The following is a 16,058-nucleotide window of genomic DNA, read 5'->3' as shown; positions in this document are numbered from 1 at the left end:
GAGAACCCTAAGGTGACAATAAAGCATTTATGCTTAAGGTGAAAGTGTAGCCTGCTGGCACCTCACAAAAGGGGACCCCAACAGAGTAGTGGAGGCGGGGCTGGGTTCAAAAAAGGGAGAGTGCTTTCAGCTCTGCGCAGAGCCGGGAACTGACCAGAAGGGGGTGCTGCTCTCTGTCAAACGTCCCAAACAGACCTCCTCACTCCCTAAGACTTCCCATCTGGCCTAGGCAGAAGGCCCTCCCCATCCCAACTCTAGTCAACTATTCCCAGGCTTAAAATACCAAGCGTGCATACTTCTTTTGGGGTCAGGTGCTAGAATGCCATCAAGTGCCCCTTCCTCCTAAAAGAATGATACAGCCAAAAGTGTTCCTTAGCCCGTCTGCGGCGGATTGGGTGTTCTCAGAGCCCTGGAGAACAAACACTGGTTGGCCTCTGGTATCCACGGAAAGCTTTATTTCTTTAGGGTTTTATCCCAATCAGTCCTTTAAAAACCAAGTAACACAGACCTGGGGGTTAGGGCTTGGGGCTGTGCCTCCCTCCTACTGAGCGCGGATAGCAGGAGGAAAGAGGGAGGGGGCACGGCAAAAGCCAGACGGCTGCAGCAGTAACGGGAGTGATGGCGACTTCACGGAGCCAGCTACCTCCTCTCCCAAGCCCTGGCTAGAGCCCCTATGGCTTGGGGTGGGGGGAGGGCAGAACCCACCCCAGCCCCACCCCTCAGATAGCCTCCCTGGGGGCTCAACCCATTTCTTCCAGCAGGAGACTGAGGCTCACGGAGAGGAGGAAGTGGGACAGGAGGACACAGGAGAGGCAGGGAGGTGGCACAATGAAGGCAGAGGTGAGAGGCCCCTGGACACCCCACCCCCGCCCCCCCACCCCGGGGAGGGGCGAGGAAGCCACACCGTCACACAGCATTCGGGGAGATGAGGTGGGGCTTAAGGCTGTGGGGCCCCAAGGCGTGCAGGGCCGCAGGCCTCAGTCGAAGCCGTGCCAGTCGCTGTGCTCTGAGTCATATTCTAGCTCAGCACCCACACACTTGACCCCATCAAGCAGCATGGGTGTGCCGTGGTGTCGGTCTGCAAGGTAGGTGACAAATGAGGATGCCAGGCTGGCCCCTGGCCCCACCCACTCTTAGGAGACACCCCCCCACCGGCCCACCTTTCCTCTGGGCTCTGCTAGGGGGGTGGGGAGAAAGGCACCTGGGAACCCCGGGCCAGGGTAAGGACCCCTTTTTCAGACAGGGAGGGCAGAAACCCCTTGCAGCCAAGCTGGCACCTCCCTCCTCTAGCCAGACCCAAGGCTCGCAAGCTCACCCATGACGCGTGCCTGCACTGTCACTCGCACGCAGGTGCCGGTGCCACCTTCACAGGCTAGCAGCATCTCCTCCTTGAGGACACCCTCCTTGTGTGCCGAGTACTCACACTTGACGCTATAACCTGCCCAGGTCATCAGCACTTCCTTGGTCTCCACCGCCCTCCCCACCCCCATCCCCTGCCCAGCACTCACTGGCCTCAACCTGCCACCAAGACTGGCCACCTCCTCCAAAGGACTAAGGATGGCCCAGGACCTATCCCCCGGGGCTGGGCAAACAGGCCTTGGAAACTTCCCCCTCTTCATTGAGCTCTGTTTCCGGACTGTGGACAACCCCTTTAGGGCTCCAAGGGTCAAACTCAGGTTCCCAGGAGGAGGGCCCATTGATTCCCCAAAAAGGCAGGCAGGGAGAAGGGGTGATGGGGAAAGAGGGACAGGGCAGGCCCTCAGCAGATCAGGTGGCAAGAGGTAAGGGCATGAGGGAGCTTGCCCAATCCACTAAGGGCAAGGTCATGAAGAGGAAGTAGGGGGACGTGAAACTGAAGCTGGGGTGTCAGCCTACTATGAAACTGACACTCTAGCCTCTGGGTGGGGGCAGGGGAGGGCCTAAAGCTGGCAGGGTAAGGAGAAGCAGCCCCAAGTCCAAAGCCTGTGACTGGCGGGTGCTAGGAGGTAGCTGCCCAGGATTCTTGAGGCTCTGGCAGATTTTTTAAGGGCAGGCAGGAGGGAGGGCTGGAGGCCCAGAGCCAGTCCCTCACAGGTGATGCACAGGCATGGGCCAAGAGTGTGAGCCCAGGGACTTCTGTCCAGGAGCAAGGCCTGGGGTATGGGACCTGCCAAGATACCACACTGCAAGCCCATAAAGAGGCCTCATGTCCCCCAATTGCTCAACCCCCCATCCACCCTGGAAGGGGGAGGGGAAGAGGCCCATGCTCTCACTCCCTCTCACATCCAGGCCCTGCTGGAGGAGGGCTGGGGACACACCTTCTGGGATGGGCATGACGCTGAGGAGCTTGAGGTGTAGGCTGGGGACTGGTGCTTCTCGGACGTCCTTGCTCAGCCTGAGCACTGGGGGCAGAGTGAAGGTAATCTCATACCTGTGCAGGATCTTCAGAAAGCCAACCTGTAGCAGGACGATGGAGGGAGAGAGGGAAGCACCTTCACTCTCAGCCTCCCCTGGGGCCAGCCAGCTCCCGCCACCTAGGGTCCTGTGGGCCCCTGCACCTGCTGCTTTAGGGATCCCAGAGGGGGTCTAACTCCCGCCAGCACTCCAGCTTGTCCACACCCCAAGCCCAGTGGCTCCAGGCCCTTTGCCTGAGGACCTCGTCCCCTCAGCTTGCTACTCAGGATCTGTTTCCTGGGCCCCACAGCAAATGGTGGCCCACTTTATAGATGAGACAATGACTGGCTGGAGACCACACAGTGTGGCCAGGGTAAAGCTCTCCTGAGGCCCCCTGGCCACTCCTGCCACATGCGGCACAGAGCAAGCATCTGCCATGGCCCACAAGGGGAAGCTCAGAGTCCCACAAGACAGGCCACTCACCTGCCCCCCCACCCCTACCAGCACCTGCCCAGAGCCAAGAGCCTGGGCTCAGGGACACTGGTCCTCTCGTCACTCATGTGGAGACAATGGGCAACACAAATTGCACGGGATGAAGGAGATAGATCAGAAAAACAGACACAAGACCAGCTGGGTCAGTCTCGAGCTGGCCCAGCAGCACCACAGTGAGCCCTGCCGCCACTTGAACGTGGACGCCTGCCTGCCCACTCAAAGGCTTGGTGAGCCCAGAGCCCCAACTCCTGGCCCAAGCCATTTCTGTTGTTCACACACAGTGACTGGCAACCAGACGCCGACCTTCACAAGTCCAGCCATGTGAAGGGACGTAAGCTGGGGTGGCTGCTGAACGGGCAGGCTATAACCAGAGTGTGGTCCTGGAGGCTGTACCCTCTACCTCGTGCGCGCGCACACTGGTGTGCTCACAGCTGCAGGGGCCGACAGTCCTGTCCCTGGGGCTTGTTAGGGCTGGCTGCATGAAGCAGTTAGCTCAATGGGACAGACAGACGTCGCTGCATGATACAAAGGTCAGTCCACAGGACTCCCACACTCTGCAGGTGGAGGACACATTTCTCAAGAGGGCTTTCTGGCTATCCTGCCAATGGTGATCCTGTGGCCCAGCTGCACCAGCTGCAGAATTTTTGAGGGGAAATCTCAGAGATGTGCAAAAAACACTCATCGCTGCCCTATTTATAACAGTAAAAAATAGAAACATTCATAATACCAGGAATAGGGAACCAGATAAATCGATGATACATTTAAAGGAATATCAGGCAGAAAATCTCGTGGAAAATTATTTACTGACATAAGACAGCAGACGGTTCACAAGCAAGCAAAGAACAGTGTGTCCGCTGTGATCCCAGCTTTTTGTTTTTGGAAATGAAGCAAAAAAAAAAAAAAAGCAGAAAGAAAAAGCTGAAATGACACACATCAAAATATTAACTATGGTTGTGTCCGGATAGTATGATTGCGTGTGCTTTTAAATTTCTTTATAGTTTTCTCTAGCTTCCAAATTTTCCCTAGCGGACGTCAATGGATTTTGCAATGGGGAGGTAAGGGGAGAGGGAGCTATTCTTTAAAGTTTTGGTTCATTCTGTTAATTCCCTGGAGGAAGTTGTCAGGAAGAGAGCAAGGATTTTATGATTGAGCAGAAATGATGAATCTGGGCCCCTCCTCTCGGTGGTCTTGATGGACCAGATGCCCTCCCCTTGCTGGGGCATTCCTGCTCAACTCCAGAGCCCTGGCTTACTGTTTAACCTGAGGGATTCATTCCCTGTTTCCCCACCAGTCTGTCCCCTCCAGACACTTCCTACTGGCCCTCTCAAGTGGATGTGGGATCTGCCAGGGCCCCAGGCCTTGGAGAAGCTGTGCTGGAGGGTGTGTGAGGCGGGACCACTGGCAGAGGTGGGTGCCCTGCCCAGCAGAAAACATGGGGGTGATAAACACTAATACCGCAGAGAGCCTAAAGCAGCGAGAGGTTTGCAAAGGGTAATGCAAGTCACACCTTGTTATCAGCAAAATTAGCCTCACACCTGCGTGACACACATACATTCTTTCATCTCATTCTTGCACCAACTCTATGGGGTGTGAGCTGTCTTCATTTCAGAGAAGGGGAAACTGAGGTAACCTGCCCAAGGTTACAGTGCCAGATTAGCAGGCCCAGACCTGAACCCAGGCCTATGGCACCTCAAGCCTTGACAGCACCTTCCTTTGCTGTTGTTGGGGTGACACTGAGAACAACAGCTCTGTTCCACTTATTTGAGTAACATCCTAAAGGCACTCATTTCATTGCAGTCTCGCCACCTCCCACTTTACAGACAGGGAAACCAAGGCCCAGGGCGGGGTAGAGATGTGCCTAGGAAGCCAGCTTCAAGGAAATGGAACAGACAGGCCCAGGAAGCTAGGCAGGGCCAGGCAGGGGCAGAGGGAGTAAAGGTGGATGACGGGGGGGTGGGGGGGGTGCACGTACCTTGACCAGAAAGCTGCTGTCACTCTCCTGAGTGACCATGACCACAGAGTCATGCAGCTTCTCGTCAAAGTGGACATGGCTTTGGGAGCCTTCTGCATCATGGCCGGCTGCAAAGCGGATACTCCGGACTCTGGGCTTGTTGCCTAGGAAGAGAGGAGGAGAGGGCTCCAGGGGCTGCTGGTTTCCCCTATCCCCAGGAAATGACCCCCCATGTCACCCCATGTCCCCCCCACGCCCTATAACTGCCCTTGCCATCACTCAACACCCACTGGATGGGCTCCTTTCAGGGCTAGGCCACATCCTAATGGATACTAGGGGTCATGAGGCTTAAGGCCCCCTACCTTCCCAGTCCTCCCACAAAATATAAGCACTCTGAGAACGGGTGTGTCAGGGATTAGCTATATGACCCCTTACTTAGAAGAGATGAGGCAGATGACAGAGATAAGAAGAAACAGTCCTCCAGACTCTCAGCAAGCCCCAGATAGTGCAGACCCAGCCCCAGGCCTTGGGTTCCAGGTCTATCAGTGCCAAGGCCCCTGCCTGCCCCTCCTGATGACCCCAACCTGAGAGAGGAGGGGGGCAGGGACTGGAGCAGGCTCTATGGGATCTTCCTGGAGGTTGGAGAAACAAAGGGAGCCAAAAACCACACTAAGCCCACCTAGAAGAGGCTCTAAACCTCATCCCTGATCACCAGCAAGGAAGATGGAGGTACCCAGGGGAGCCTCTCAGACCCCTCCCAAAGAACCCTACCCTCCTCTACTTGACCACTGCCCCACCACACACACACACACACACACACACACACACACACACACACACACACAGGCCCTCAGCTGTCCCTAGCTGGGTCTGGTTCTCCAAGGCCTGGAGGCAGGGAGTTGAGATAGGCAGAGCAATTGGAGCTGGGGAGAGGGCCTGGACTGGGGGAGGCGCATGTTGCCATGAGCAGGACCCCAATCCTCTCTGGGCCATAGCCACAGCCCTTAGGCATCCCAAGATCTCTGCCCAGAGTCGTTTTGGTGAGAGGAGCTGGGCCAGGCCTGGCCTGGCTGGGGGAGGCAGGAGGGGGTAGCCTGACAACTCCACATTCCTTGCTGAGCCCCCTAGAACTGACCCTCAAATTTTACCTGACCTCTCTTGCCTAAAACCCTCTATGAGCCTTTCTGAACCCTGAATGAAACCCAAATTCCCTTCTGTGGCCCTACCTACCTCATCAGCCTCAGTGCTCACCCCAAGGCTCTAATGCCCCCCAGGCCCCACAGTGGAATAGAGAGGCTGGAACATGGGAACAGGAGGGCAGACACCTCCATAAACCAGCACACCGAGGAGCCAGCAGGAGTCCTCTGGTCCCCTGCTAGGGCTTGGGTGAGCGCCAGGACCCAGCACAAACACTGGTATAATTACACTGATGCAATATAATTCTCTCTCTCTCTCTCTCTCTCTCTCACACACACACACTCACACACACACACACACACACACACACACACACACACACACACACACACAGCCAATGCAGGCCCCACATGCAACAACACCCCTCCCGCCAGGGCCCACTGGAAGACTTATGCAAACCCTGCCTGGCCAGGAAGGCACTCACCCTTATTGGCTGCAGCCATGGATGCCCTCCCTGCCACGGGGTAAGACGCGCAGCTCCTGGCAGACAGCGCCGCTCAAGCCCAGCAGCCTCCCATACTCCAGGGACACCAGCAGGAGCCTGAAGGGTGGGGAGTCAGGAGGGCAGGGGTCAGGGCCACCCAAGGGCCCGTGGCGAGGGGAAAGCAGAGATGTCCCTTTAGGGAAGACACTAAGACCCAACCCTCTGCTGCTCTCAACAGCCAAGGGATGCCTGTACCCTCTAGCATGGGGGGCTTCTGCCCCCCCACTCCCCACACTCCCCAAGAGCCCTCACCCCTGCCTGATGCCCTGCTGACCCAGAGCCTCACCAGCATGTGCTGAGCTGCAGCATCTCGGTGCCAAAGCATCGGTATGGGACTCTTGTACCCAACCCACCTGAGGCTGGCAGGAAGGACAGCCCGGAAAGGAAAGGGACATCACTGGCACTTTTCAGAGGCCACTTCTCATGGTGGTAACTCCAAGGGCTCTACCCTCCTGCAGCGAGACGCCACATTGTCCAGGTTACACACCCAGTGCAGCTGGGACCAGGTCTGAGTCAAGAGTATGCTTGAGTGAGAGCGAGAGTGGGGGCCCTCATAAGATGGGCCCTTGGAGCCTCCCTCTGAGTGATGGCTCAGGGCCATAGACAGAACAGATGCCAGGTGAAGGGGTTGCCCCATGGCAACCCACCATTCGGCCTCTGGCCTGATTCTCTGGGCTGGCCTCCTGGCTCAGCTCCCCAAGGGCAGCCACAGGGCAGGGACAGCGGGAGGCACCCCCAGAAAGCCTGTGTGAGCAGCCTGGCCATTGATGGGCCGCGCTGGGACCATCTAAGCATCAAGAAGAATAATGAGTGCAACTGATGAAAACAGATGGAATACATAAAATTCGAGCATTCAGAGAGATTACAAAAAGAGAAAGCAAAATAAACAAACCCAAACCCTCATTTGTCACCACTGACAGTAGCAATGCCCTAACTCTTTACTCTGAAAATTGGCAATAAGAATGGGTGCCTGGGTGGCGCAGTCGGTTAAGCATCCAACTCTTGATTACTGCTCAGGTCGGCTCCAGGGTCGTGAGAACAGAGTCCTGAGTCAGACTTCGCATTCAGCGCAGAGTCTGCTTGTCCCTCCCCTTCCCCTCTGCCCTCCCCGGCCCCAACACACAGGAGCTCTCTCTCTCTCTCTAAAATAAATATGTAAATAATGGGGCACCTGGGTGGCTCAGTCGTTAAGCGTCTGCCTTTGACTTGGGTCATGATCCCGCGGTCGGTCCTGGGATCGAGCCCCGCATCGGGCTGCCTGCTCGGTCTCCCTCTCCCACTCCCCGTTTGTGTTCCCTCCCTCGCTGTGTCTCTCGCTGTCAAATAAATAAAATCTTTAAAATAAATAAAATAAATACACAAATAAAATCTTTTTTTTTTTTTTTAAGATTTTATTTATTTGACAGAGAGAAAGACAGTGAGAGAGGGAACACAAGCAGGGTGAGTGGGAGAGGGAGAAGCAGGCTCCCCGAGGAGCAGGGAGCCCGACCGGAGCCGAAGACAGACGCCTAATGACTGCGCCACCCAGGCGCCCCACATAAAATCTTAAAAAAAAAAAAGAAAAGAAAAGAAAATTGGCAATAAAGAGAAATAATTTGGCCTGCCCCTTAGCCTTTCACATTACCAAGTCATCCTGGTGATTAAAGGAAAACTCTTCTTTACAGGAGAACTCTCACTATTCAATAACAAAGGAATGACCAAATGCTAAATAATTCTTCGATGGCCCAAGAAACAAAAGCTGGAGGCAGGGAGGCAGGGGATCATTGACCAGGAGGGCAAAAGGTGACAGAAGTAGGACACCTGGCCTGGGGTTTTTCAGGGGACGGACACAAGTTTGCAACGGGGGGGAGGGGGATGTGGTGTCAGCCACACGCACTGGTCAATCTCCTGTCACTCACAGTGGGACAGCCTGAGACATGGAGGCTTCCTGAGGTGAGGCAGCATGAAGTCACAGATCACTGACGAGGGGGACCTACCTGAAATGTCTAACCTGGATCTCAGGAAGTCCCTAGCTCCAGCTTCCTGCTGATTGAAAATGCTGAGGTGAGTGGAACACAGGAAATGACTCCCTGGGGAAGCAACGAAACAAACCCAGAAGGCAGAATGTTCTACAGACAACTGACCCATCACTTTGGTTTTTCCCCCATACTGCAAGAAAAATAAAGGAGCGGCAGTTGATCTAGAGAGAGGCTGGGTGAGCTACAGCCTGAGGCGGCCGCCTGTTTTCTATAAGGTTATTGGAATACAACCGCGCTCCTTTGTTTACGTGGTGTCTAAAACTGCTTTTGCACTCAAGCAAAGCTACTTTGAGTAGTTGCAACAGAGACCACATGGCCTGCAAAATCTGAAATATTTACTGTCTGGCCCTTTACAGAAGAAGTTTGCCAACCACTGCTCTAAATTAACAAAGAGACCTAGAAGGCAGGGTACTCGATGGGACGACTGACCTGGTTTTTTCCACCACATCAGCTACAAGAAGAAAAATAAATGGGGTAGGGGGTTTCTAACTGCCTATTTAAAAAAAGGACGTTGGGGGGATAATTGGGAAACGTGAATGGGACTGGATCTTAGGTGGTGACATTAAGAACTAAGAGCTGATCTTGTTAGGTGAGAAATGGAATTGTACTGTACAGAGACACATGTCCTTATTTTCCAGAGATACACACTGAAGTATTTAGAGATGAGTCGCCCATGAATGACCTTGGCTAATCCAAGGAAAGAAGAGAAACTACAGGGTGGCCTCACAGTTGGGGGCTGGGCCTGTAGAGGACATGACCTCAAGGTCTTAGGTACCAAGCTGCCCTGGTACCAAAGTACCAACTCCCTTTTCACCTCCCAGTGCGAGAGAAGCCCACCCAGCCGCGAACACCTCATGGGCAGGGTAAACAGCTCAGGTACCAAGAGTCCCCAGGTAGGAGGCCTAGGGAGGTACAGAGAAAGGCAAGGCTTGGGTCTCAGGTCCCAGGCCAGCACCTACCCCCTCACCATTGGAAGCTAGCTCCCAGGCCCAGGGTACAGGGAAAGGAACTATGCCCTGACTTATCTCTGGTCAGGGCCCATCTGGAGTCAGTCCCAGATAGGCAGGCCCCTTAGCCCTGGAATGCTCAGCCTGTCCTCAGAAAGCCTGGCCCTTGAAGGGAAGCCTCGCCCACCCCACCCACTCCAGCCATCCCTTGAAGCAGTGGATTCAGAACATGTGAAAAATGGCCAAACACAAGGGTACCAGGCCCTCTTCCTACCTCATGCAAAGGCTGCTCCAGCCACACGAGAATGACAGCCCAATGTCCACAAAGTCCCCCCCCGCCCCCCGCTCAATTCCCAAGACACTTCCTGGAGGCCCAGGTGAAACTCTTAACCAGCGGCTGGTGAGCAAAGGCTCCTGGGGTCTCCTTCCCCAAATATTCTGACCTAGGACATGCAGGGCCCCCTCCCTGTCTTCCCCACCAACCCACTGCCTATCGCCTGCCTGCCTCGTCCAGGCCCTCCCTTTGACCAGGAACAATCCCCTGTCCCCCACACCACAGCTTAGCCTCAGTCTCAGTCCCAGAGGACTTTTTTAGGGTAGCACAACCCTACCCCACCCCCTCTCATTCCAAGATAGGACTGAAAATCTTTAAAAGGATCCCCTTTGCCACCTCTGGGATCATTTTATGTTCCCCACCTTACCAGGGCAGTGACTATGTTTTTGCCAAAGCCTGTGTCCGCAGGACCCAGCCCGGCACCTGGCAGGGAGCAGCTGTGTCCAGTTTATACTTGTTCAGTGAATGAATGACCAAACTAAGGGGAACCCAAGGATGGGCCTTGGCTGGGCCCTCGAGGCAGATGTGACATGTCAAGGCCAGTGACTCTACACCGGAAGCTCTCAGAAAGAGGAACTCCCCACCCCACTCTCTTAGCCAACTCTTGCCCCAGAGGGTACTCCCCTCCCCCCATCTCTTAGAGCGTGGCCTCCCACTGGGCATTATTCTGGCCTTGCCACAATCAGTTACTCCCCTTGAGATGGAACCCACCGAGGGCAAGACCAGCATCTCATGCACTGCCCAGAGCTCAGTACAGAGCAGGCATTCAGGCATGCCTGTAACCCTTGGGCAGTGAGAACACAGAGATGGAAGGCAAGTGACTTAAAGGGCCCAGAGGAGGCTGGAAAAAGCAAGCCTCCTTTCTCAGCAGAGAGCCCTGTCACTAGCTGTCCCCTGGGAGCCAGATTCTCATCCAAACACAATTCCTCATCAGAGGCAGGAGGAGAGGGTATCCACTTCCCCCTGCTGCAGCTGTGTCCACAGGAACTGCTAGGTCCCCTAGCAACCCCAGGCCTCCTCCCCTGCCAGCCAAGTCCTGAATGTGGCCCAAGCTGCAGAGGCCCCATAGACACAGCAGGGACATGGTCAGGAGCATGGGCTCCAGAGCCCAGCAGTCCTGGTTCATATTCAGGCAGCATGGGAAGTTACTTCAAGTCTGTGTGCCTCGGTTTCCTCATCTGTACCACAGGAATAAGCAGTGACCTCTTCCTCTGAAGGTTTGGGATAGCTGATACCTGAAGCTCTGACGCCGCTCCCCACTCCGCCCTCATCTTTGCAAAACCAAACCCCAAAGGCCTGGTTTCTGAGGCAACAGCAATTTCAGGGCAGCACCAGTAAAGAGGTTCTTCAGACTAATCCTGGAACAGTCACAAATGGCCCTCGGGGGGGGGCCCCAGGGACTTCAGGCTTCTCAGAAAACAGCTCAAGGGTTGAGGGGCTGCCCTCTCCCTTCCCTTCTCCTGCCTCCCTCCTCCCCCACTCCCAGGCCAGCCGGGTCCCCCAGGGATTGCCAGAGAGCAGACTGCTGAGTCTTCTGTCCCCTTCAACCAGAGGAAGATGTGAGAGTGTATATTGTGAGAAATGCCCCCATCCCAACAACAAAAACAAAAGGACGCCCGTCCCCAGCTTAGCTGGGCTGTCAACAGGTCACCCGTGGTACCAGGAAGAGTCACAGGATGAGGTGGGCTGGAAAGCTGGAACAAGGGCCTTGGGGAGCTTCTCTGGCTCTCAGTTACTCTCAGGAAAATTGAAGGAACCTTCTCTCTCTGGGAGACAGAGAGCTGAGGTCCCTCTCAGCTTTAGAGAGAAAGCCTGTTTCAAGGTTACCCTATCCAGGGCAGGGCTCAGCCAGGTCCCGTGGAACCTCTTGGCATGAGAAGGCCCAGGAATATGGCAAGTGAGCAAACAGATGAACAAATGGGAGTTACAGAGAAAGCCAGAGTTCTCAGCCCCCTAGACTCTGGCCCCACAGGGTCTAGCTGCTACTCCAGGCTGCCCACACTGGGGCCCAAGGCTCCAGACTGGAGGAGGGCCGAGACAGTCTGTCTGTGGCAAAGTGGAGCTCCAGAACATGCCACCCTGGCCCTCCATCCCACAGCTGCACCCCTATATCACCTCCCTGCCCTGGAAGCAGCCCCCAGATCCCAGGCACCACAAGCCCAGCTCCAGCTTGTCCTCTGCCTTGTGGCTGGGGGCATGGCCCCAAACTCTTGGGGCCTCATTTATCATTCATTCCTCCAGCTCCATTCCCAACCTGTTCAAGGACTTTCTGAGCCACAAAACTCCAACACCTTCCACCCTCCCGCCTCCGTGGCCCCCATCCCACCCTAGCCCAGGGCTAAATCCTGGCTTAAGCACCCAGTCCAGCAGAAGCACCGTCCAGCCTCTCATTAAAGCTCAAGCCTGTAGGGGTGCCTGGGTGGCTCTGTCGGTTAAGCGTTCAGCTCTGGTCATGATCTCAGGGTCCTGGGATGGAGCCCCGTATCAGGCTCCCTGCTCAGCAGGGAGTCTGCTTCTCCCTCTCCCTCTGTCCCTCTCTCTTTGTCTCTCTCTCAAAATAAATAAAATCTTTAAAAAAAAAAAAAAAAAAACAGCTCAAGCTTGTAAACAGAGTTCCCATTGAGACCACACTGACCTGCTGACTCCAGAACCTGACATCGGTCTGGGCACATAGTGTGGGGACTGCTTACCTAGAACAAGGTCTGAAAAGGCAAGACTGGATGTCAGGTGAGGTTGTGGCAGTTTTACATCAACTCTGTCTGAATGTGACTCCATTTCCTCCACCCTCCACCAGGCCAAAAGTGCAAGGATAAGTATGGTGTTCTCTTTCTCACAAGCAGGGATGAATTGAGGAAGAGACTCCCACCATCCCACACCCTGGTGTCTCCCCAAAAAGTGCATCCCCTCAAAACTTCCCATTCCCCCATGCCCCCAGCTTGAGGGTTCTTAGACCCCTCTAGCCTCCAGATTGCCTGTCCCACCCAGGTCTTGCCCTGAGCCTGTCACCTGAAGGCCCCAAGAAGTAGAGGCCAGGCCAGGTCCACAGGGTGGCACTTGCCCCTGATCTTCTTCAGCTCCCTGGGAAGAGAAATGCCCTACCCCCACTTGCCAATGTCAAGGTTCAAGAGGAAAGGCAATCCAAGGATTCTCTTCTCAGTCCAGCAGGGCTCCCGGTCCAGAATCTAAATAAAACCCCTCCTTGCTGCGATGATGGGGAGGTGCTGGCCAAGTCCCCAAAGGCATCAGGGGCCCGGGTTTAGGACCCTGTCCTCTCCTGCCTCCATCCCCGTGGGTGTGGCGCCCCATCACCGCCCCTTTCTCTTCTAGGGGGAGAGATGCAGCTAGACGCTCCCCCTCCATCACACCCCTCCCCGGCTTCTAGGCAGCAGCTCTGTCCCTTAGAGATAATCCTGTGCCCTCACCACCCTCACCTCTGCTGACGCAGGAGTCTCAGGAGCCCGCACTCCCCGACATCACCGCCCTCCTCCCTGAAGGTGTCCAGGCATGAGAGGCTCAGAAGCTACTTGTCCAAGGTCACACAGCGAGGCGGTGACAATAGTGGCGGGGGGGGAGGACTGCTGACAGTGCTGACCCCATTACGCCCCCGCCCTCACTGTGTCACACGTGCCCCCGACAGCGCGCCGCGGAAAACATCTCCGCTCCACCACCTAACGGTCGCCCACGGCTTCCGGGCTGACATTTCCCCAGCTCAGATGCCAGGGAGCACTCCCAGGTGCGGCCCCACAGCGGAGCCGCCGCCCCAGCTCGGTGGGGTCCCAGTTACCGACTGCCGAGGACGGGAGGGGATGCCGGCGAGCGGAGCGGAACCGGGAGATGTCGGGAGGAGAAGCAGTCTCACCGTGCAGGGAGCAACCCGGGGCCGGTCGGGCAGCGTCCACCGCGGCGGCGGCCGTGGCGGTCGCGGCGGCAGCGGGGGCTCAACGCCTAGCACGAGGAGGGAGCCCCACGCCGCCACCGCCGCCACCCGCCTCACGGGCACGCCCCCCACCTCCGCCCATTGGCCGACTGAGGGGGTGGGGCGAGGACGCTTCCGACCAATAAGCGGGCGCCAGAGAACCGCCAACAGGCGTTGCGCCACTGTGTCACGTGCAAGGGGCCCGCGGCTGCGCCAGGCTAGCCCACACCTACCCACGGGCCGGCGAGTTCTCGCGATGAAGACAGCAGGGCCGCCGGGCGTGGCCCAGGGCCAGCGTGGGCCAGAAAGAGGAGAAGGAAGGAGGAGCGTCTAGAATAGTCTCCGCCCGCGTCCCAACTTCAGCTGTGGAGTTTGCACCTCCCGCCTGGGCCCCAACTCGGAAGGGGGCTGTCCTGGCTTCTGTTTTGTCGAGCGGCTGTAAGGCGGGACTCAGAGATAGTGGGGCGGGCACCTGAAGATCGCCTTTCTCCCTAGGCTTCCAGGCCCGCAACGACAATCGATATGGGCCTCGCTAGGTCCTGTTCCAGAGCTGAGGAACCCGCCATCCTTCCCACGCAGTAACCTCCGGGTTTCAGCCTCCTCCCCTTCCACCCATCCCCCTCCTCGGAGGAAGCGCTCTCGCGCTGACTCGAAACGCGTCCTGGGAGGCCGGCCGGCCCGAATAAGCATCAGAACAAAGAAGGCACGCGGGATGAGCCTCGGGGGACCGCAGCCTCCGCTCCTGGTCTCCATGGAGGCGGTCGCCATGGCAGCGGGAGGCGCCTAGCTCAGCGTGGCGGGGTGGGGTGTGGGCCCTTGCGCAGAGCCCGGGAGCGAGAGGCGTGGCCCTAGGGTCTTTAGGAGTTCTAGTCGCCGGCCGCCTGGCGGTCCTTTGAACAACAGTCCCCTCCCCCGTTTCACAGGCCGTGTCAGGGTCCCTAAACTGCCTGCGGGGAGCCATCCGTTGCACGAAGTTCCCTCCTTCCGATCAATGTAACTAGGGGAGAGATGGTATGGCGGGGTTTAGGGTCGGCTTCCTTTTAGAAGGACCTCGGTCCAAGGCTCCTATCCTCCACTTGATCCCTGTGGTCCCTAACCTATGCCATGGTGTCTGGTCTCCTCACTGTTGGCAAATTAATCTTCCTAAGCTATTGTTTCCATTACACCTTCCCCTGCTCCAAAACTTCCGTGTGCTGGGACTGTCTCCAGCAGAGCTTCACAAACTTTTTAGAAGCATTTTGGGTAATTCGTGCGCGCTCTGGCGTTTGAGATACTGCCCTCCAGCGTGGGCATTGGGAGATTTCCACATTCTGATCCCAGCCCATCCACTTCTGCCAGGTGCTTTCTAACTACCCAGCCCCACCATTCCATGTGCCCCACTATGCTCTCCCAACCAAAAAAAAAAAAAAATTGCATTCCCATGTCTATTCTATTCTTCAACGTCGAAAGTTGGCAGACAGTGGGCCCAAAGCAGGCTACAAATGTATTTTGTTTAGCCCACACAGGGCTTTTTAAAAATTCTAATTCTTCTTCCTCTTCTCTTTTTCTTCCTCCTCTCCCTTTTTCTCCTCTCCCTCTTCCTCTTTTTCCTCTTCCTCCTCTTTCTCTTCTTATTACCCTTTTGAAATATCAGATCTAACTACATGGACTCACATTCTAACCTGGCATCAGAGGCTGGCACCTCAACTTACTGATGTCCCCACCAATCCCTATTTTCTCACATTGATTTTACCTTCTGGGTCTCTGCAGACATTGATTTCCTGATACCCTCCTTATGCTACCTTTTTACGTAGAATGCCCTTCCCGCTCTCTTCTCATAGGCAAAACTCACCCTCCCTTCAAGACCAAGTTTTAAGGTCTCTCTAGACAACTCTCTTCAAAACTCTCCCTGGTGTGGGCTCTTTCAAACACAGAGACTAGCTGCTAACTGGGCACTGCCTAGGGCCATTTCCTAACTGTCAACTCCTTTAAACAAATATTTACTAAGTGTATATGGTGAGCAAGTTACTGTGCTAGGCTCTGGAGTCACAGGTACTCGCAGTTCAGGATGGGAGGTACAGCACACAAAAAAAGCTGCGGTTTCTTGTCCCTGCCAAACACTCCTCACACTCCTCTAAGAGCTGGGCAGTCTCGCTGACTAGCCAATTGGAAGGACCTGCAATACAGAGCTGTCCATGCCTGGGGAGACTACAGGCTCCCAGGGAAGGCCCCAAGGCCACAGTAAGTGCAGATAGTTCTGAAAAGCTTCCAGGAGAAAATGTGATTCTTTGTGCTGGGAGGAAGCTAGATTAGATGGTACATGGCTGCCCCATTGCAGTTCAGTGGGTCTGTGTACCAAGAAGAGAT

General features: G+C 55.8%; 1 protein-coding gene across 5 annotated transcripts; it reads right to left on the bottom strand.

The window, feature by feature from the left end:
• Positions 1-433: 433 nt before the first annotated feature.
• Positions 434-13,791, bottom strand: ADISSP (adipose secreted signaling protein). Of its 5 annotated transcripts, none has more exons than XM_088026717.1 (7): positions 13,656-13,791; positions 12,432-12,498; positions 6,438-6,554; positions 4,838-4,980; positions 2,298-2,436; positions 1,316-1,438; positions 434-1,078 (listed from the first exon to the last, which is right to left on the bottom strand). In XM_088026717.1, the coding sequence occupies exons 3-7, from the start codon at positions 6,454-6,456 to the stop codon at positions 978-980; spliced, it is 525 nt and encodes a 174-aa protein (XP_087882843.1). In that variant the 5' UTR covers positions 6,457-6,554; positions 12,432-12,498; positions 13,656-13,791; the 3' UTR covers positions 434-977. The 5 variants fall into 5 exon arrangements, with proteins under 5 accessions (XP_087882843.1, XP_087882844.1, XP_027974522.1 ...); XM_088026718.1 differs by lacking the exon at positions 13,656-13,791 and adding an exon at positions 12,906-13,070; XM_028118721.2 differs by lacking the exon at positions 12,432-12,498.
• Positions 13,792-16,058: the final 2,267 nt, after the last annotated feature.

Source organism: Eumetopias jubatus, unplaced genomic scaffold (genome assembly GCF_037043125.1).
Source record: "Eumetopias jubatus isolate StellerSeaLion01/CBP00866 unplaced genomic scaffold, mEumJub1_p1.0 scaffold_9, whole genome shotgun sequence".
NCBI classification, from domain to species: domain Eukaryota; kingdom Metazoa; phylum Chordata; class Mammalia; order Carnivora; family Otariidae; genus Eumetopias; species Eumetopias jubatus.
This window is presented reverse-complemented; position numbering and strand designations above follow the sequence as displayed.

What these genes read in the sequence shown, in the direction of transcription:
- ADISSP (XM_088026717.1), bottom strand. An exon ending in ACAGCAGCTTTCTGGTCAAG is followed by an intron (nt 2,437 to 4,837) that starts GTACGTGCACCC and finishes GTCCTGCTACAG; the next exon opens with GTTGGCTTTCTGAAGATCCT. An exon ending in AGTGCAGGCACGCGTCATGG is followed by an intron (nt 1,079 to 1,315) that starts GTGAGCTTGCGA and finishes CCTACCTTGCAG; the next exon opens with ACCGACACCACGGCACACCC.